This window comes from Loxodonta africana, chromosome 7, assembly GCF_030014295.1.
Source record: "Loxodonta africana isolate mLoxAfr1 chromosome 7, mLoxAfr1.hap2, whole genome shotgun sequence".
NCBI lineage: Eukaryota > Metazoa > Chordata > Mammalia > Proboscidea > Elephantidae > Loxodonta > Loxodonta africana.
The window spans coordinates 6,218,113-6,240,985 of NC_087348.1; the positions used below are offsets into that span (position 1 = coordinate 6,218,113).

Genomic DNA, 22,873 nt, shown 5'->3' on the forward strand with positions numbered 1-22,873 from the left:
GTGATGCGGCCACAAGTCAAGGAATGCCTGGGGACACTGGGAGCGGAAGAGACAAAAAAGGGCCCTCCCCTAGAGCCTTCGGAGGGAGCGTGGCCCTGAGGACACCTTGATTTCGGATTTCTGGCATCCAAGTCACAGAATGAAATTCTGTTGTTTTGAGCGACCCAGTTCATGGTACTTCGTGACAGCCGCCCCAGGAAACGCACGCACGTCTGTTTCTGGTTTTATTCTGCTTGTTGTTTGGGAGTGGTTTGTAGGAGGCAGCGGTGGAAGGATGTTTACTTACAGCTCCATCTTGAAGTGCTGAGTTGGAAATGCTGCTCCACACCCAAGCGGAGAGGACAAGGAGGGTCTGCTCTGTGACCTGGGGCACGGCGGCAGTCAGGACAGGATGCAGAGATCTGGATGTGACCAGCATGGGCGGGATAAGAGGGTCCAGGGAGGGAGGGTGGCCAGCACAGGAGACAAAACAGGAATAAGGAGAGAAAGGGAGTGTGGGGAGGCAGAGATTAAGGAAGAAAGTCTAGGAAGGTGAAGGGGAAGCCCCCCAGGCCAGGGACGGCTGACCACTCAGGCAGGACACAAGCAAGGAGGCCAGTGACCTCGGCCAGAGGGGCCTGGGGAGAGGGGAAAGCTGGAGGAGTTAGAAAGGCCAAGGAGTGTCGTGGGAGCATGGGTCAGAGGAGTTCTGCTCTAAGTGTCAACCAGAAACCACCCTGGTCAGCCTGGACCAGCCCCAGGTGCTTTCACCTATAAACTTCCTTAACTGGTATTTTCCAAGCCTTCGTTCCCTTGAGACTTCATCATAGTAAAGCCACAAACCCTGGGCCAATTAGAAACAAAAGACCTATGGCTCCATCCCAAATGACTCATCTTTGCTCAAATGCAGGAGGCCCGGTGGCACAGTGGTTAAGTGCTGGGCTGCTAACCAAAAGCAGTTCAACACCCCCCCCCCACCCCCGCCCAGCCATTCCAGGGGAGAAAGATTTGGCAATCTGTTCTCGCAGAAATTATAGCCTAGGAAACCCTATGGCACAGCTCTACTCTGTCATATAGGGTCACTATAAGTCGAGACAGACCTGACTACAACGAGCTTGGTTTTGGGTTTTTGCTGAAATGGCAGCTGTCCAGAACCTGTTCCTTTTTTCCCAACTAACTTCCTCAAAGCTTCTTGCATAAGGAGACAGCTCTCTTTCCCAAACTGAAGTCATTGGCCTCTCTTCTGGAGAGCAGGCTTCCTTGCTTACCCATGTGGGTTACTCCCAAAGAAAATCTTTGGTTAAGGTGGTAGAAAGAAAAAGGAAAAAAACACTTTGTTACAAGTTTTATAAATCAACTCCAGGATCTCATTACAGAAGGATTGGTGCAAAACATAGAGCGGCTGGAGCTGAATGGAGTCAAGGGATGGAGCCTGGCTGGTTTTCACTAGAATGAGGCGGGGCCTGGTCGGCAGTGGTCACCACCTCAGAACAGGACCTGCCTTGTCGTCTGTTTTCTTGGGAAAGATGGGAGGAACGGAGGTTACAGTATAAATGAGAGAAGGCACCTGCGGCCCCAGGAGAGCAGAGGCCTGCATGTGGGACTGGCCTAACCGCCGCTCCCCAGGCACCCGCTCACTGCCTGTGCACCCACACTCCTGCCTGGCTGCACTGGACAGGGGTTTTCAGAATTACAACGGCCGGCCCAGTCATGGTAGCATCAGTTCTAACCCTCCACAGCAGAGCCCTGCGGGGGCCGGGGAGGGGAGACTAGAGCCGGGGACAGGCTGGGTGGCTCTGTGGGCAGGCAGGGTCTAGGGTCCCCCAGGCCTCAGCCTGCAAACTCGAGGCTGCAGCCGGAGCCTCTCCCAGACAGGCCTGTGCCTCTGGGGCACAACTACATTCGGGACCCTTCCCTGGCCTTCAGCCTCCTTCCGCTGAAGCGGCCTCACTGGACAGGGCCGAGATGATGTCACGCCGCCACTCCCCCTCCCACGGCCCACATCTGGATGGTCCTTGCCCCAACAGCTGCTGTCAGCTGGGGTGGGGGCGGGGAAGCCGATCCCCAGGCAGCCTCCTGGGCTCCCCACCAAAGCCTTGGCCAGGCTTTCTCTGCCTTCTGGATTCCTCAGGCCTGAGTCACCACTCCGAGCTCCCCTTGCGAGTCAGAGCCCAGCCTTCTGATCTTCCCTCCATGGGAGCACGTTCCAAAGCTTCCATCTGTACCCCGGGCCCCTCACCCACTCAGGAGACAAGTTCCATCCCTCCCCCAACCTTCCCCAAGGGGGCGGAGCTCGTGGACGTCTGTGGCTTCTTCCAAATCTCCCCCATCGCCCGCCAAGTACCCTCCGTGACCTCTGACCACCTGAGCTTGCCAAGGGACCAGGGTGATGGGAGGGTCTGAGGGCCATTTCCTCTGAAAAAGCTGCATGTTGGGGGGCTGGTACCCCAAAACCAGTCACACAGACCAAGCGGGTGCAAGGAGTCACTGCTGCGACGACTATTGGTCGGAAGGGCCGGTGGGGGGCAGCTTCATGGATGGGGACCAGCGCGGTCCTTAGGGCCCTGGCTCAGAAGGGCCCGCGTTGCTGCTGTTAGCTGTTGAGTCAGCACCCCGTTCATGACAACCCCACGCGCAACAGAGCAAAATGCTGGCCGGTCCTGCACCATCCCCAACATAGTTCGTGGATCTGGCCGCTAGGGCTTTCGTTGGCTGGTTCTGGACCTAGACTACCAGGCTTTTCTTCCTAGTCGTCTGAAACCTGCTCAGGATCACAGCGACATCCAAGCTGCCACTGACAGATGAGCAGCAGCTGCACTCGAGGTGGATTGGCCAGGAGTTGAACCAGGTGCTTGGGGTTTAATGCTCTGCAGTCCCCATCGTGAAATTCCTAGTGATTTTGACTTTGAACTTGTGTTTTGTAACGGAAGTACCGTGGTGCACCAGAGACTTGGAGCCTCAGCTCCTTCACAGTCCTGCTCCCGCCGCCTCCCAGCTGCCAGCTCTGCCAGCCCCTGGTGCCCTTCCTCCCCACCACCACCCAGCACCCACCACCGTCCTCTGTCCCTAGAGGGTGCCTGGATGTGGGCACCAGAGGGTCAGGGCAGGGTACATTCAGCAGGTGACTCAGTGGGGTAAACATCTTGCCCTTCCCGATACAGGTAGCAAGTGCATCCCAGTGTGAAGGTTACATGAGAAGAAGTGATTGACTTCCTGCCCTGGCCAGACACAGCCAGTGGGTTAGTCAGCTGGTGGGGGTGGATCACAGCAGCAGGTGGGCCGTGCGTGGGGTTCCCAGGTGTGTTTGAGGGACTGCATTTGACCAGCAGGTGTCTTGGCTTCCGAGAGAGTGCAACGTTAAATAAAAATAAAAATAAACCATGGCCGTCAAGTCGATTCCAACTCATAGCGACCCAACAGCAAAGAAAAAAAGTAAAAAACACCATGACAAGACAAGAGAGAGGTCACGGACGAAAAGAAAACATTTTACAGTTTAGTGCCTTCAGCAGCAATTTTTTTTCTTGCTTTTTGAGCAAGAGACCAGCATTTTCTGTTTGCTCTGAGCCCTACGATTGTGTGGTTTCTCTGGGGTTGGGAAATGTGAAGAAAAAAGTGAAGTAAAGGGATAGACGGCAACATGGAAAGGTGGTCAGGGGAGGCCTCTCTAGAAGGGAGGATTTGAGCAAGACCTGAATGAAGAAAAAGAGGTGTAAGCCATGTTGATAAATGCAGAAACATATTCCAAGCAGCTGGGTTACCGAGGGTCTTATTATCAATTGTCCTATGAGTACGGCTTTGGCTGCATTCCATGTATGTAGTAACTTTCCACTCGATTCCAGATATTTTCCAATTTTCCTGATAATTTCTTCTCAACCCACAAGTTATTTAGAAATATGTTCCTTAGTTTCCAAATGTAAGGGTTTTCCAGTTTTTAAAAATTGATTTATTACTGACCACAATATGGTTAGAAAAACAACCTGTACGATATCAATTTTGGTAATTCATTGAGATCAATTACTTTATTCTGTCATTATGGTATATGTATAATGATTGATATATTTGGACTGGTTTCTACCATCTTATTTTGTACTTTGTCTTCTCTCTCTCTCCTACTCACTCTCTCTTTTGTCTCCATTCTTCGTTTCTTTGGATTGATTCTTTTTTCATTCCATTTTTATTCCTCTCCTTGTCCAGACGTTCCATTATTTCTATTCATTTGGTTGTTAGCCTAGAAATTTTTAACATACTTAACTTATCAATGTCTAGAGTTAACCAAATATTTTTACCCTCTCCTCAACAATACAAGGACCTCAGAACATTTTAATTCAAATCACTCCCCTATCAACTTGTGTGTTATTGTTGCTAGTTTCAATTCTACCTTTTTTAAACCCAACATAATTATTATTGTTGTTGTTTAATCTAGTTGTTTAGATTTTCCCATTTTCTCTTCTATTTATTTCTTCTTGCATGATAGACCATCCTATCCAAGATTATTTTCCTTGGCCTAAAATATGTCACCCAGAATTTTCTTTAGGGAAGGTCCCTTGGTGGCAAGGTTTCAGCTTTTAATTTTTGGGAAAATATCCTCATTTCATTTTGTTCATGATTTTCTTTTTTTTTTTCTGGATACGGAATTCTAGGTTGACAGCTATTTTATCTCAGTTTATTGAAGACATAATTTCACCATCTTCTTGCTTCCACTGTTACTGCTGAGAAATCAGCTGTCAGTCTAACTGGTTCATTTCAAGTAGTTACTTTATTCTCTCTGGCTGCTTTTAAGGCCTTTTCTTTCTCTTTGGTGTCCTGAAATTTCACTCTGATATAGTTAGGGAAGGATTTCCTTTTATTTGCCATGAGTTTTTTGAAGGTATAAATTAGTGTTTTCTATATTTCTGGAACGTTTTCAACCATTACCTCTTCAAACATTGTCTCTGCCCCATTCTCTCTCTTCTTTCCTTTTAAATTTTGTCTAGATTATATGAGACCTTTTGCTCTATTTTCCTTGTCTCTTAATCCCCTTTAAGTTATCTATTTATCTCCCAGGGCTATATTCCCAATATTTTCTTCTGTTCTACATTTCATATTACAAATTCCCTCTTCAGCTGTGTCTAATCTGCTATTGAGTCCATCTGTTGGTGGGGAGGGGGTTATTTCAATTATTATATTTTTTTATTTCTAAGAGTTCTATTTGGTGCCTTTACAAAACTCCTTTCCCTTTGCTTATATTTTTAAACCTCTACTTTATGTCTTCAAACTTACAAAACACGCCTGTTTTGTACTCTGTGTCCATTCGTTTCATGAACTTGATCAACCCAAGCATCGCTTTCCATGGCCTGGTGAGACTCAGAACACAGAACTCAAAGTTCAGGGACAGCCCAGGATGGAATGTTTTTATGGGTCTGATTTATGGCTTGCCTTTATGATCCCTTGCTTTCTTGAGTGTTTTGTGATTACTATGAACTGCTTATTTTACTTAATCTTTATCTATGGAAAATTCTTTGAGTAATGACTCATATTTGTATCTGCTAAATGTCATGAGGCAGTGCCAGTCAAAGTTTACTTTTCACTAAATTCTTGGCTTTGAGACTTTTCAGGCATTCCAGGAGTGTGGAATTGGGCTGTGTCTGAGGACCAGGTTATAGGATAAATTCTAAGGGGGACCTTTTCCCCAATACTCAATCCCAAAGTTCAAGATGGACAGTTTCCTTACTCTGTTCTCTGTGTGTATGTCGTGGAGGGTATTTCTAGCTCACCCTCACACTGATGCTAAGCCCATTGGTCTCCTATTGAACCTCCACCTTGGGCGGCCCTGGTCCTCATGAGACCACAGGGATTTAGATTGAGCTGTTCATGAAGCAGCCTTCAGCGCTCAGTGTCCCTCTTTAGTCCCCATTTTCACCACATCCCTGGCCCCATCCCAGCATTGATTGACTGCTCATGAATGCCTTCAAAATGATTTTCTACATTTTATCTCCCATTGTAAAGGCTTGAATTGTGGCCCCTCAAAAGTTATGTGGAATTCCTAAACCCAATACTTGTGAGCATGATCTTGTTGGGAGATAGAGTCTTCAAAGACATTATCAGTTAAGATGAGGTCATACTGAAGTAGAGTGTATCCTAACCCAACATGAGTGGTATTCTTGTAAAAGAGAAGAACAGACACAAAAAGGCAGAGAGAGAGGACAGCCATGTGAAGAAGCATCTACAAGCCAAAGAATGCCTGGGGCTACCAGAAGCTGGAAGATACAAGACAGGATCTTTACCTAGAGCTGACAGAGAGAGACAGCATGGTTTGGCCAACACTGATTTTGACTTCTGGTCTCCAGAACTGTGAGAGAATAAATTTCTGTTCTTATAAGTCACCTACTTGGTGGTATTTTGTCACAGCAGCCCTGGGAAACCAATACATACATTTTGGATTTTTCTTCAGATGGATGGGTAGCCCAGTTAACGACTGCACTCCACGGAGAAGAACAGTCACAGAAAGACAAAGAGAGGACAGCCATCTGAAGGAATATCTACAAGTGAAGAAACACCTGAGGCTACTAGAAGTTAGAAGAGACAAAAGAGGATTTACCCCTAGAGCCTTCCCGGGGAGTGCAGGCCTGCCATGACCCCAATTTTGGACTTCTGGCCGATAGAACTGTGAGAGAACAAATTTCTGTTTTTACAAGCCACCTTTTTGTGTATCCCCCAGGTGTCTGTCAGTTTGTCGTACTGTGGGGGCTTGTGTGTTGCTGTGATGCTGGAAGCTATGTTACCGGTATTCAGATACCAGCAGGGTCACCCATGGAGGACAGGTTTCAGCTGAGTTTCCAGACTAAGACAAACTAGGAAGAAGGACCCGGCAGTCTACTTCTGAAAAGCATTAGGCAGTGAAAACCTTATGAATAGCAGCGGAACACTGTCTGATATAGTGCTGGAAGATGAGCCCCCCAGGTTGGAAGGCACTCAAAGGATGACTGGGGAAGAGCTGCCTCCTCAAAGTAGAGTCAACCTTAATGACGTGGATGGAGTAAAGCTTTCAGGACCTTCATTTGCTGATGTGGCACAACTCAAAATGAGAAGAAACAGCTGCAAACATCCATTAATAATCGGAACCTGGAATGCATGAAGCATGAATCTAGGAAAATTAGAAATCGTCAAAAATGAAATGGAATGCATAAACATTGATATCTAAGACATTAGTGAACTGAAATGGACTGTTATTGGCCATTTTGAATTGGACAATCATATAGTCTACTATGCTAGGAATGACAACTTGAAGAGGAATAGTGTTGCATTCATCATCAAAAAGAACATTTCAAGATCTGTCCTGAAGTAAACACCGTCTGTGATAGGATAATATCCATACGCCTACAAGGAAGACCAGTTAATTTGACTATTATTCAAATATACGCACCAACCACTAGGGCTGAAGATGAAGAAATAGAAGATTTTTATCAGCTGCTGCAGTCTGAAATTGATTAAACATGCAATCAAGATGCATTGATAATTACTGGTGATTTTAATGTGAAAGTCGGAAACAAAGAAGGATCGGTAGTTGGAAAATATGGCCTTGGTGATAGAAACCATGCTGGAGATTGAATGATAGAATTTTGCAAGACCAACGACTTCTTCATTGTAAATACCTTCTTTCACCAACATAAATGGCGACTATATACATGTACCTCGCCAGATGGAACACAGAGAAATCAAATTGACTACATCTCTGGAAAGAGATGATGGAAAAGCTCAACATCATCAGTCAGAACAAGGCTGGGGGCCGACTTGCTCATATGCGAGTTCAAGCTGAAACTGAAGAAAATCAGAGTAAGTCCACGAGAGCCAAAATATGACCTTGAGTATATCCCACCTGAATTTAGAGACCATCTGAAGAATAGATTTGACGCATTGAATACTGGTGACCGAAGACTGGACGAGTTGTGGAATGACATCAAGGACATCATCCATGAAGAAAGCAAGAGGTCATTGAAAAGACAGGAAAGAAAGAAAAGACCAAGATGGATGTCAGAGGAGACTCTGAAACTTGCTCTTGAGCGTCGAGCAGCTGAAGCAAAAGGAAGAATTGATGAAGTAAAAGAACTGAACAGAAGATTTCAAAGGGCCTCTCCAGAACACAAAGTATTATAATGACATGAGCAAAGAGCTGGAAACGGAAAACCAAAGGGGAAGAACACTCAGTGTTTCTCATGCTGAAAGAACTAAAGAAAAAATTCAAGACTCGAGTTGCAATAGTGAAGGATTCTACGGGGAAAATATTAAATGATGCAGGAAGCATCAAAAGAAGATGGAAGGAATACACAGAATCATTACACCAAAAAGAATTAGTTGATATTCAACCATTTCAAGAGGTGGCATATGATCAGGAACCGATGGTACTGAAGGAAGAAGTCCAAGCTGCTCTGAAGGCATTGGCGAAAAACAAGGCTCCAGGAATTGATGGAATATCAACTGAGATGTTTCATCGAACAGATGCAGCGCTGGAGGTGCTCACTCGTCAATGCAAGAAATATGGAAGACAGCTTCCTGGCCAACTGACTGGAAGAGATCCATATTTATGCCTATTCCCAAGAAAGGTGATCCAACTGAATGCGGAAATTATAGGACAATATCATTAATATCACACGCAAGCAAAATTTTGCTGAAGATCATTCAAAAACGGCTGCAGCAGTATATCGACAGGGAACTGCCAGAAATTCAGGCCAGTTTCAGAAGAGGACGTGGAACCAGGGATATAATTGCTGACGTCAGATGGATCCTGGCTGAAAGCAGAGAATACCAGAAAGATGTTTACCTGTGTTTTATTGACTATGCAAAGGCATTCAACCGTGTGGATCATAACTAACTATGGCTAACACTGCAAAGAATGGGAATTCCAGGACACTTAATTGTGCTCATGAGGAACCTTTACATGGATCAAGAGGCAGTTGTTCGGACAGAACAAGAGGATACTGATTGGTTTAAAGTCAGGAAAGGTATGTGCCAGGGTTGTATCCTTTCACCATACCTATTCAATCTGTATGCTGAGCAAATAATCCGAGAAGCTGGACTATATGAAGAAGAACGGGGCATCAGGATTGAAGGAAGACTCATTAACAACCTGCGTTATGCAGATGACACAACCTTGTTTGCTGAAAGTGAAGAGGACTTGAAGCACTTACTAATGAAGATCAAAGACCACAGCCTTCAGTATGGATTGCACCTTGACATAAAGAAAACAAAAATCCTCACAACTGGACCAATGAGCAACATCATGATAAATGGAGAAAAGATTGAAGTTGTCGAGGATTTCATTTTACTTGGATCCACAATCAACAGCCATGGAAGCAGCAGTCAAGAAATCAAAAGACGTGTTGCATTGGGCAAATCTGCTGCAAAGGACCTCTTTAAAGTGTTGAAGAGCAAAGATGTCACCTTGAAGACTAAGGTGTGCCTGACCCAAGCCATGGTATTTTCAATCACATCACATGCATGTGAAAGCTGGACAATGAATAAAGACCGAAGGAGAATTGATGCCTTTGAATTGCGGTGTTGGCAAAGAATATTGAATATACCATGGACTGCCAGAAGAATGAATAAATCTGTCTTGGAAGACGTACAACCAGAATGCTCCTCGGAAGCAAAGATGGCGAGACTGCGTCTTACATACTTTGGACCTGTTGTCAGGAGGGATCAGTCTCTGGAGAAGGACATCACGCTTGGCAGAGTACGGGGTCAGTGGACAAGAGGAAGATCCTCAATGAGGTGGATTGACACAGTGGCTGCAACAATGAGCTCAAGCATAACAACAATCGTAAGGATGGCTCAGGACCAGGCAGTGTTTCGTTCTGTTGTGCGTGGGGTCCCTATGAGTCGGAACCGACTCGACGGCACCTAACAACAACAACTCTTGTGTATTCTGTCACGGCAGCACTAGGAAACCAATATACATATTTTGGATTTTTTTTTCCACATGGATGGCTAATTTAGTCAACTAATCCACTTTGTTGCACGAAACTGATGCTTTATCAAGTCTTGACACTTTCAGATGTTTTTAAGTAAGGAAACATCACAGATACCGTTATAACCTCCAGCATAACCCGCACGTGAGCCCTCCCCGTTCCTTCCTCACCCGAGTTAACCACTTCTTCTTAGCTGGGGTTTATCACTCCTCTGCATACTTTCCTGCTGTTCCTGCGTATTATGTGGTCATAAATCATACAGAGAACTGTTTTTCATTTTCAAAGCACATATAATGGCGTCACACTGCACATACCTTTCCGCGATTTGCTCCTAGTTTTGTTTCTAAGGTGTATCCACGTTGGCCAATGTGTTCCAGTTCATTTGCTTAAATCGCTTGTGGCACCCCACTGTTTGGGTACCTCATGGTTGCTTTGTCCTTTCTTCTCTTAATGGAAACACGTAGGTTATGACACCTGGGCCAATTTTCAAAAACGCTGCCACAGATGTTCTTTTTTGTATTATTATCTTTTATTGAGCTTCAAGTGAACGTTTACAAATCAAGTCAGACTGTCACATATAAGTTTATATACACCTTACTCTGTACTCCCACTTGCTCTCCCCCTAATGAGTCAGCCCTTCCAGTCTCTCCTTTCGTGACAATTTTGCCAGCTTCCAACTCTCTCTATCCTCCCATCCCCCCTCCAGACAGGAGATGCCAACACAGTCTCAAGTGTCCACCTGCTATAATTAGCTCACTCTTCATCAGCATCTCTCTCCTACCCACTGTCCAGTCCCTTTCATGTCTGATGAGTTGTCTTCGGGAATGGTTCCTGTCCTGGGCCAACAGAAGGTTTGGGGACCATGACTGCTGGGATTCCTCTAGCCTCAGTCAGACCATTAAGTCTGGTCTTTTTATGAGAATTTGGGGTCTGCATCCCACTGATCTCCTGCTCCCTCAGGGGTTCTCTGTTGTGCTCCCTGTCAGGGCAGTCATCGATTGTGGCCGGGCACCAACTAGTTCTTCTGGTCTCAGGATGATGTAGGTCTCTGGTTCATGTGGCCCTTTCTGTCTCTTGGGCTCTTATTAGCATTTAAGACCCCAGACACCACATTTCAAAGTGGGATGCAGAATGTTTTCATAATAGAATTATTTTGCCAATTGACTTAGAAGTCCCCTTAAACCATGGTTCCCAAACCCCCGCCCTTGCTCTGCTGACCTTTGAAGCATTCATTTTATCCCGGAAACTTCTTTGCTTTTGGTCCAGTCCAGTTGAGCTGACCTTCCCTGTATTGAGTATTGTCCTTCCCTTCACCTAAAGCAGTTCTTATCTACTAACTAATCAGTAAAAAACCCTCTCCCACCCTCCCTCCCTCCCCGCCTCGTAGCCACAAAAGTATGTGTTCTTCTCAGTTTATACTATTTCTAAAGACCTTATAAGAGTGGTCTAATACAATATTTGTCCTTTTGCCTCTGACTAATTTTGCTCAGCATAATGCCTTCCAGGTTCCTCCATGTTATGAAATGTTTCACAGATTCGTCACTGTTCTTTATCGATGCGTAGTATTCCATTGTGTGAATATACCACAATTTATTTAACCATTCATCCGTTGATGGACACCTTGGTTGCTTCCAGCTTTTTGCTATTGTAAACAGAGCTGCAATAAACATGGGTGTGCATACACCTGTTTGTGTGAAGGCTCTTATTTCTCTAGGGTATATTCCGAGGAGTGGGATTTCTGGGTTGTATGGTAGTTCTATTTCTAACTGTTTAAGATAACGCCAGATAGATTTCCAAAGTGGTTGTACCATTTACATTCCCACCAGCAGTGTATGAGAGTTCCAATCTCTCCGCAGCCTCTCCAACATTTATTATCTTGTGTTTTTTGGATTAATGCCAGCCTTGTTGGAGTGAGATGGAATCTCATTGTAGTTTTAATTTGCATTTCTCTAATGGCTAATGATCGAGAGCATTTTCTCATGTATCTGTTAGCTGCCCGAATACCTTCTTTAGTGAAGTGTGTGTTCATAAGCCACGGATGTTCTTGTAGGTGTCTCCTTGTACATTTTACCATCAAAAGATATGGAGAGGAAGTGATAATACCAAAGAAAAAATTTAATACCACGTGATGTGTTTAATTTGAAGGAGGCAGCATTAACAAACCAGGGAGTTTGTTGGTTTTCTTAAGTGTCTGTTTACTGTTCTACTCACCCTGTGACACTCTAGAAAGGGGACAAACATCAAAGAATTCAGCGAGCTGAAAACCCCCAGAAATGTAGGAACTGCTCTAAGAACCTGCAGGACAGACCAGCTTTAGGGGCCATACAGAGCTACTAAGTAGAAAGAGTCCCCCTGGGTATTTCGCCATCACAAATTAGCCAGATATTCCAAAGCGGAGGCTTGACTTCCTGGGATCAACCTTTCATGTCCTAGAAGGTGAAGCCTCCAAAAGAAAAGAAAAAAAAAAAAAACAGGTGCTGTTGAGTCCACTCCAACTCTTGGTGGCCCCATGTGTGTCAGAGTGGAACTGTGCTCCGTAAGGTTTTCAGTGGCTGGTTTTTTGAAGGAGATTGCCCAGCCTTTCTTCCGAGGCACTTCTGGGTGGCTTCAACCTCCAACCCTTCAGTTAGCAGCCAAGCATATTGATCCTTTGCACCACTCAGGGATTCTGAAACCCCAGAGGGTCCTACTAAATACAGTTGTGGTCCTGGACAAGGCCTCTGTTGTTTCCGTGGTGGATTGATTCTAGTGGCTGAAAACCAAAAACAGTTCTTATGTCCACCTGTGTAAACACTTTTGTAATTACTGCGCTACAAATACATTTGTCTCGTGTCCATATGTCTGGCCTCAGCTTTGGCTCTGTCTTCATCCCCCTTGGTCTTACTCTCTCTGCCACTTGCCATCAGGGAGACCCTCAATGTCCACCCTGGTCTGCGAGGACTGGGGTCCATGTCATTGCGTGGGAGAGGGTTAGACTCAGGCCAGTAACGAAGGAGGAGGTGTCTCTGACCCACATGTCCGTTTCCAGCTCTTCTTGCCCAGTCAATGTCACCCGAGGCCTAGTTGAAACCCACCTCCTCCAGGGAGCAGTTCTGTTTCTCTGGCGAACCTTGACTAATACACCTGAAACGTATCAAAGTTGGCAAAATCTAGAGGTTGAGAAAAACAAGTTGAAACCTATGCTGTTGTGGTTAGTTGCCATGGATTTGATTCCTACTCATGACAACCCTGTGTGTGTGTAGTAGAACTGCTCCGTAGGGTTTTCAACGGTTGTGACCTTTCAGAAGTAGATTTATTTGCCAGGCCTGTTTTCCGAGGCACCTCTGGGTGGGTTCGAACTCCCAACCTTTTGGCTAGTAGTCGAGTGCTTAATCATTTGCACCACCTAGGGTCTCAAAAACATAAATGTATACATGTAAAACTCAATAAGTAAAACTTCTGGTCAGCACTTATTTCTGAACAAACGAGATCTATTCAGCCCTCGTTGGGACCCCACCTCATCAGGGGCGGACTTGACACCCCCTGCAACCCTGGAGAAGGCCAGGGCAGCGTTGATGGCCACCAGAGCCCAGAGTGGCTGACCAAAGGACCAGGAGAACCCAGGCCCCTAGCTCCAAGAGCTGGGACTTCACCCTCAAGCTATTGGCCTCTGGGAGAGGGGCTGGAGGTATACCAGCTAGGTAGCCTCCCTGTGCTGTACCCCAGGAGAGCCTGGGGAACCTGAGTCACCAGGCAGGATGGCTTCAGTGGGGGCAGTTCCCTGGCAAAGTGACAGCTCATCCCCTTGCTCCTTGCACGTCCTTGGCTCACTTGGCTGACAGGGTGGTGACAGCCGGCTCCAGCCAGGTATCTGGAAGGCCGAGAGTGCTTAGCCTGTTCCCAGGACTCTGCCCAGTAGTGGAGAGACAAACCGCAAACACGGTGGGCACCTGAGTCTGTGCCAGGACCAGGGCAGGACAAGGGGCCTGTTCAGGACACACACCAACACTGCCTCTGTCTGCCCTGCTATGTGAGCAGGGTACACAGGAATAGACAGCCAGTGCCCAAGGAGGTGCCCCATCCCCAGGGCCACTGATCTGCCCAGGTGCCATGTGCACGGGGACCTCGGCCCCTGTGTGCAGGAGCTAAGTTGGCTGTAGCGTCTCATCACCTCCCCCTCCCCGGCAGGACCCTGGATGCCTTTCTGGCCTCAGACACAGATTGTCAATAGCCAGCACTGAAATGGTCCTTCTCACACACAGAGCCTCAGTGTAGCAGCCTCTACGATCTTCCTCATGTCCTGCCTCAGTTTACCTTCACAGGGAGACAAGGTTAGGGTCCTCACATCATGGACGAAGCCTCACAGCAGCTCAGGGGCATATCTGGCCACACCAAGGGCGGCGTGGGCTGGGCTGGTGCCCAGGCCTCCCAACCAGCAGCCAGGCTCTTCCCATGCAGCCTGGGGATGCTGGGATGTCCCCTCCCTGCTGCCTGTCCTCATCCCTTCTTCCACCTCCACCTCGATGCTGGCAGGAGGGGACTGGCCAACCTCAGATGGCTTGGCTTGGAGTTGGAGCATTCAGCCATCTGGGGACCGCTCCAGGGGCCAAACCAGACTCCAAGAAGCGTCTTCACCCCAGTCCTCTCTGCCTTTGATAAGCACTCATACTAGGTGTTCCCAGAGGGCCACATCAGACCTGGGGAGTGCACTGATGAGCTGGGAAGACCCTGACTTTCAGCTGCTCTGAGTAGGTAGGACAGGGGCCCTTCCTGCATTTATACTCCAAGCTCCCAGAGAAGATTCTCTGGAGGCTCCCAAGGCCAGGCAGAAGGGGAATGGAAACAGGAGAGGAAAGACAAGAGAGACTCCACCTATGTCAAGTTCAGCTCAAGATTCCCCTCCCACCCCACAGGAATGCAGATCTGTGTCCACACAAGTGCTCGTATATGGACGTTCACAGCAGCACTATTCACAACAGTCAAAAAAATGTTGTGTCCATCAACAGACAAATGGGTATATAAAATGTGATCCACCCGTACAAGGGACTATTACTCTGTCATGAAGAAGAATGAAGTTCTGATACATGGCAACAGTGTGGATGAACCTGGAGAACATGACACTGAGTGAAAGAAGCCAGACACAAAAAGACAAATACCATATGATCCCACTTCTATGAAATGTCCAGAATAGGTAAATCCACAGAGACAGAATAAAGATTAGCGGGGGCCAGGGGGTAGGGAGATGGAGGGAATGGGGAGTGACCGCTCAGTGGGTGTGAGATTGAGTGCTAGATTAGATGGTGGATTAGAGAGGGCTAGACGAGATGGTACTAGATTAGAGAGTGCTAGAATAGAGAGTGCCGGATTAGATAGTGCTATTATTAGAGAGTACTAGATTAGAGAGGGTTAGAACTGAGAACGCTAGATTAGAGAGTGCTAGATGAGAAAGTTTTGGATTAGAGAGTGCTAGAATAGAGAATAGAGAATGCTAGATGATCGACAACCTTCCATGTGTCTGTCAGTTTGTTTTACTCTGAGGGCTTGTGTGTTACTTTGATACTGGAAGCTACTCCACCAGTATTCAAATGCCAGTGGGGTCACCCATGGGGGACAGGTTTCAGCTGAGATTCCAGACTAAAACAGACTAGGAAGAAGGATCTGGCAGTCTACTTCTGAAAAGAATTAGCCAGTGAAAACCTTATGAATAGCAGCGGAACATTGATATAGTGCTGGAAGATGAGCCCCTCAGGTTGGAGGGCACTCAAAACACCACTGGGGAAGAGCTGACTTCTCAAAGTAGAGTGGACCTCAAGGTTTTGAGACCTTCATTTGCTGATGTGCCACGACTCAAAATGAGAAGAAATAGCTGCAAACAACCATTAATAATCAGAACGTGGACTGTCTGAAGTATGAATCTAGGAAAATTGTAAGTCATCAAAAATGAAATAGAATGCGTAAATCTCAATATCCTGGGCATTAGTGAGCTGAAATGGACTGCTATTGACCATTTTGAATCAGAACAATTATATGATCTACTACTCCAGGAATGACAAATTGAAGAGGAATAGCATTACATTCATCATCAAAAAGAACAATGCAAGATCTATCCTGAAGTACAACGTTGTCAGTGACAGGATAATATCCACACACCTACAAGGAAGACCAGTTAATACCACTATTATTCAAATTTATACACCAACCACCAAGGCCAAAGATGAAGAAATTGAAGATTTTTACCAACTTCTGAGGTCTGAAATTGATCAAACATGCAGTCAGGATACGTTGATGATTACTGGTGACTGGAATGCAGAAGTTGGAAACAAAAAAGAAGGATAGGCAGTTGAAAAATATGGCTTTGGTGATAGAAACCATGCTGAAAATCACATGGTAGAATTTTGCAAGAACAACAACTTCTTCACTGCAAATACCTTTTTCCAACAACATGCGGAGCTCACTTGATGGAATACATAGGAATCATATCAACTACATACTTAGAAAGAGACAATGGAAAAGCTCACTATCAGACAGAACAAGGCCAGGGGTCGATCATGGAACAAACCATCAATTACTCATGTGCAAGTTCAAGTTGAAACTGAAGAAAATTGGAACAAGTCAACCAGAGCCAAAGTATGACCTTGAATTTACAGACCATCTCAAGAATAGATTTGACACTTTGAACACTAATGACCAAAGACCAGATGAGTTGTGAGATGACATCGAGGACATCTTAAATGAAGAAAGCAAAATGTTATTAAAAAGGCAAGAAAGAGAGAAAAGACCAAAATGGGTGTCAGAAGAGACACTGAAACTTGCTCCTGAATGTTGAGTAGCTAAAGAAAATGGAAGAAATAAGGAAGTAAAAGAGCTGAACAGAAGATTTCAAAGGGTAGCTCGAGAAACAAAGTATTATAATGACACGTGCAAAGACTTGGAGTTAGAAAACCAAAAGGGAAGAACACGCTCAGCATTTCCCAAGCTGAAAGAACTGAAGAAAAAACTGAAGCCTCAAGTTGCAATATTGAGGGATTCTACTAGGAAAATATTAAATGACGTGGGAAGCATCAAAAGAAGATGGAAGGAATATACAGAGTCGCTATGCCAAAAAGAACTGGCCAAGGTTCAACCATTTCAGGGGGTAGCATATGATCAGGAACCAATGGTACCGAAGGAAGAGGTTCAAGCTACGCTGAGGGCGTTGGCGACAGACAAGTCTCCAGGAATTGACAAAATATCAACTGAGATGTTTCAACAAATGGATGCAGTGTTAGAAGTGCTCACTCATTATGTCAAAAAATTTGGAAGACAGCTACCTGGCCAACCTACTGGAAGAGATCCATATTTATGCCTATTTCAAAGAAAGGTGATCAAACTAAATACAGAAATTATTGGACAATATTATTAATATCACATGTAAGTAAAATTTTACTGAAGATCATTCAAAAGCAGCTGCAGCAGTATATCAACAGGGAGCTGCCAGAAATTCAAACTATATTCAGAAGTGGACATGGAACCAGGGATATCATTGCTGATGTTAGATGGATCCTGGCTGTAAACAGAGAATACTAGAAAGCTGTTTACCTGTGTTTTATTGACTATACAAAGGTATTCAACTGTGTGGATTATAACAAATTATGGATAACACTGTGAAGAATGGAAATTCCAGAACACCTCACTGTGCTCATGAGGAACCTCTACATAGATTAAGAGGCAGTCATTCATAAAGGACAAGGAGATGCTGCATGGTTTAAAGTCAGGAAAGGTGTGCATCAAGGTCGTACCCTTTCACCATATTTATTCAATCTGTATGCTGAGCAAATAATTCGAGAAGCTGGACTATATGAAGAAAAACAGGGCATCAGGATTGGAGGAAGACCCATTAACAACCCGCATTATACAGATGACATAAGCATGCTTGCTGAAAGTGAAGAGGACTTGAAGCACTTACCAATGAAGATCAAAGACCACAGCCTTCAGGATGGATTATACCTCAACATAAAGAAAACAAAAATCCTCAAAACTGGACCAATAAGCAACGTCACGATAAATAGAGACAAGATTGAAGTTGTCAAAGATTTCATTTAACTTGGGTCCACAATCAACGCCCATGGATGCGGCAGTCAAGAAATCAAAAGATCCATTGCTTTGGGCAAATTTCCTGCAAAAGATTTCTTTAAAGTGTTGAAAAGCAGTGATGTCACCTTGAAGACTAAGATGCACCTGACCTAAGCTATGATGTTTTCAATCACCCCATATGCACGTGAAAGCTCCGCAATGAATAAGGAAGAGGAAGAAGAATTGATGCATTTGAATTATGGTGTTGGCGAAGACTACTGAATATACCATGGACTGCCAGGAGAATAGACAAATCTGTCTTGGAAGAAGTACAACCAGAACGCTCTTTAGAAGCAAGGATGGCGAGACTATGTCTCACATACTTTGGACAGGTTGTCAGGAGGGATCAGTCCCTGGAGAAGGACATCATGCTTGGTAAAGTAGAGGGTCAGCGAAGAAGAGGAAGACACTCAGTGAGATGGATTGACACAGTGGCTACAACAATGGGCTCAAGCATAACAACGACTGAGAGGATGGTACAGGACCGGGCAGTGTTTCCATCTGTTGTACATGGGGTCACTATGAGTCGGAACTGACTTGCTGGCACCTAACAACAACAGAATAGAGAGTTCTAGATCAGGGAGTGCTGGATTAGAGAGTGCTAGTTTAGATAATGGTGATGATTGTACAACTTTGTGAATATACCAACAACCACTGAACTGTACACTTTATTTTTTTTTTTTATTGTGATTTAGGTGAAAGTTTACAGAGCAAATTAGTTTCTCATTAAACAGTTAATACACAAATTGCCTTGTGACATTCGCCTCCAACCCCGCAATGTGTCAACTCTCCTTCACCCCAGATTCCCTGTTTCTACTCGTACAGTTTTCCTGTCCCTTCCTGCCTTTCCATCTTTACTTTTGGGCTGGTGTGCCCATTAGTCTCGTATACATCATTGAACTATGAGGCACGTCCCTCACGTGTGTTATTGCTGGCCCTGTAGACCTGCCTAATCTTTGGCTGAAGGGCGAACCTCAGGAGTGACTTCAGTCCTGAGTTGAAAAGAGTGTCCAGGGGCCATAGTCTTGGGGTTTCTCCAGTCTCTGTCACACCAACAAGCCTGGTTTTTTTTGTTTGTTTGTTTGTTTTTATGAATTGGAATTTTGTTCTACATTTTCGTCTGCTCTGTCCAGGATCCTCTATTGTGGCCCCTGCCAGAGCAGTTGGTGGTGGTAGCTGGGCACCATCTAGTTTTGCTGGAGTCAGTCTGGTGGAGGTTGTGGTAATTGTGGTCCATTAGTCCTTTGAACTAATCTTTCCCTTGTGTTTTTGTCTTCTTCATTCTCCTTTGCCCCAGCCAGGATGGGACAAGTAGATGTATCTTAGACAGCCCTTCACAGACTTTTAACAAGCTACTCACCATAGTCAGATTTAGAACATTTTCTTTATAGAGTATGTCATGTTAATACCAATTGAGCTAGATGTCCCCCGAGACCATGGTCCCCAGCCCTCAGCCCAGTAGCTCCATCTCTCAGGGTGTTTGCATGTATCCATGAAGCTTCTATGACTTTGCCCTGGTCAAGCTGTGCTGACTTTCCCAACATTGTGTACTGTCTTCCCTTTCACCAAAGGTACCACTTATCTACTATCTAGTTAGTGTTTTTCCCTCCCTACCCCTGAATTGTACACTTCATAATGGTGCATTTCATTTTATATGAATTATAGCTCGATTCAACAAAAAAAAATCCAAGCATGTAGACCTCTGAGCCCTGTGCTGGTCACGACCATGAAGCCGGCCCTCCTGCTGGGGAGCAGGGGGCACAGGAGGAGAAACAGGCTCTGCCCCAATTTCCTGGAACACTATTCAAGCTCCTACCCACCCTTTGCAATCTTTGCAGTCCTCTGTCCCCTCCCCTGGGCCCTCTTCCCTGCTGGCACACGCCCAGTCCATTTCTGATGGGAGTGTTTGCACTTGCTGCCTTCTCTGCCTGGAACTCGTTCCCCAGATCTTGGTATAATTGGCTCTCTTGCACCATTAAGACCTCAGCTCATCTCTGGGCCTCAGAATGGCTCTCCCTGCCCTGCACTCTAAGTGGTGCCTTCCCCGTGCTCTCCAATTACCACAGGGCAGCACTCACGGTCCTCTTCTCAGTTGTTTACTTGTTACTTGTCCACAAGCTTTCTCACCCCACTGTATTCCCAGCACACAGCACAGTACCACCACCAACCTATGGTGGCTCACATCTGGCTGTGATGCTGGAAGCTATGCCACGGCTATTTCAAATACTAGCAGGGTCACCCATGGTGGACAGGTTTCAGCCGAGCTTCCAGACTAAGACAGACTAGGGAAAAAGACCTGATGATCTACTTCCAAAAATCAGCCAATAAAAACCCAATGGATCACAACAGCACATTGTCCGATATAGTGCTGGAAGATGCACCCTCTAGGCTGGAAGGCACTCAAAATACACAGTGGCTGCCTTAATGGTCTTAAGCATATTAACAATCGTGAAGATGGTGTAGGACTGGGCAACGTTTTGTTCTGTTGTGAATGGGGTCACTATGAGCTGGAGCAGACTCGTGGCAACTAACAACATCAAGCCCAGTAGAGTCCCTGGCTCACAATAGGTACTCAATAAATGATAAATGTATATTGAATGAATGAGTGGATGGATGGATGGATGGATGGATGGATGGATGGATGGATGGATGGATGGATGGATGGATGGATGGATGGGTGGGTGGGTGGATGGGTGGACGGACAGATGGACAGAGAGACAGATGGATGGGTGGATCAATCTCTGTCCTGGAGAAGACTCGATTACATTCAGGATTTTGCATTTGTTGAGGTAAGAAAGAGGACCTGGCCATTTTAGGAAGATTTTTCAACCACCAGAGTTAAAATCATGTGTTCTCTCATATCTGTGTGAGAGTCACAGTCCTTGAAGCTGAAGGATCTGGAGGGGGGACCGTGATGCTGTTTGACTTGTAGTAAGCAGGATTTTTACAGGGAAGATAGATGCCACATAGAGGTCACCACGGAACTCGGGAACGCTGGACCTGCAGACAGTGGCATCAGTAAGGGCACATGGGGAGTGCGGACCATACCGGCTAACACTGTCAGAGGGGGCGACACCAAAACGACTGTCCGTTAAATTTTTGTGCAGTGTTTCAGCAGAAATTTATTATTTTTTTATTAAAAATATCCCTGTAGTTAGTTATAACAACAAATTTTTTTTTTTCATATGCCCAGCTTACATGTATCAATATACTTACAAGGGCTAAAACTCCATGCTAATTTACTTTTTGAACCTTCTCATGAGCTCCGGTCAGAGCTGTCATTATGACCCAATTACAACGACGTTTTGAATCACGTGATTTCGTCTGCACAAGCACGCTGCTGCTGTTTTCTTTGCTGCCAGTGTTCCTATCGTCGCTGATCTTGTCAAATTTTCTGGTGTTTTGACTACAGTCTTGCTGTAATTAGGATGGGGGGTGACATCAGGAGTTACCGCACTGAGCAACACCAACCCTAGTGACGCCATTGCCTGTAGAAGCCGAGACAAGGATCTCCCTGCAGAGTCGACAGAGAGAGCCTTTCCCTGGAGTCGGTGCCCTGAATTCGAACTTCCAGCCTCCTGAACTGTGAGAATGTAAATTTCTGTTCTTTAAAGGCACCCACGTGTGGTATTTCTGTTACAGCAGCACCAGGAGACTAAGATATCTGCCCAACAGTCACACACAGCCAACTAAGGCCGAACCAGGGTCTTAGGATTCCCAGTTCAGAGTCTGTCTTCCCCGCCTTCACCTGGAAGTAGCTTCAGGAACCCAGAAGTTTTCATCAAGGAGACGCCCACTCATGCTGGGGGCTGCAGGACGGAACCCAGAAGTTTTCATCAAGGAGACGCCCACTCATGCTGGGGGCTGCAGGACGGAACCCAGAAGTTTTCATCAAGGAGACGCCCACTCATGCTGGGGGCTGCAGGACGGCTGTGCCTGGACCAGCATCTTGGAGGGGCCCAGCCAGGGCCAGGTGTGTGCCCAGGCGCTGCCCCCTCCCTCCTCGCAGACCCCAGCCCCACTCCTCCTGGGCGCTGAGCCAGAAGGCCTCCACGGCAGCCCATTAGCCTGCCTGGTCGTCATCCTGCAGGGGTGGGTGTGGGTGGAGAGGCTAATGTAGCCGGCCTCCTGTGGGGGCCTCTGGGTCCCCATGGGCTGGGCTTCCCGTCCTTGGGTTGGGCCTCTCCCACGTCTCAGTGGAGCCTGGGGATGGATCTCCCTGCGGACCAGAGCGGAGACAAAGAGTACATGCCCTGGCCGGAGCAAAAGAAGCCGAGGGCTGGGCTGGACGCTGGGGCGGCTTCAGGGCCTCTATCACACCTGGGAGTCCGGATCCTCCGAGACCAGAGGCGCAAGTAGGCAGGTAAGAGGGCCACTGATGGCTGTTCCTTTGTGAAGAGCTGTCACAGGGGCCACGGGGCAGTGCTTGCTCTGCCCTTGGGCAGGGTGGACCTCTCTGGGCTCTACTCTGCATCTGTAGGATGGGCGTAAGGAGGCCTCCCTCAGAGCTGCTGCGCGTACTGTTAGGAGGCCGCGCCTCCTGGGTCTCCAGGAGATAGCCCACACAGGATGCCTGGGATGTTCTAGTTCTCTCTGTGGGAAAGGCAACCAGATCCAGGTGGGTTTCTGCCCCTTCTCTCAGGGTCAGTGGCACCTTGAGCTATGAAGTTGAGCAGTCCTTTCTGGGGTGCCTTCCCCGTGTTTCCATCAGTTGTTCATAAATTACAGGGGCATCACAGGGGCAGGTAGGGCGAGGGCAAAGCTTGCTCCTGGTCAGGGAGACTCCTGGCGGCAGCCTCGGCCTGGCTCCCTCTCTCTAACCCACCAGGCACATGGTGGTGCCCACTAGCTGGGCTGCC

The 22,873-nt window shown here is 46.4% G+C and overlaps 1 protein-coding gene across 1 annotated transcript in view; it reads left to right on the plus strand.

The window, feature by feature from the left end:
• Window positions 1-22,373, plus strand: part of LOC100665357 (mas-related G-protein coupled receptor member D) — a 38,660-nt gene extending 16,287 nt beyond the window's left edge. The window contains 2 exon segments of the mRNA XM_064288948.1: window positions 21,940-22,110; window positions 22,212-22,373. Of these exon segments, the coding sequence (XP_064145018.1) occupies window positions 21,940-22,110; window positions 22,212-22,373 (333 nt within the window).
• The last annotated feature ends 500 nt before the right edge of the window (window positions 22,374-22,873 follow it).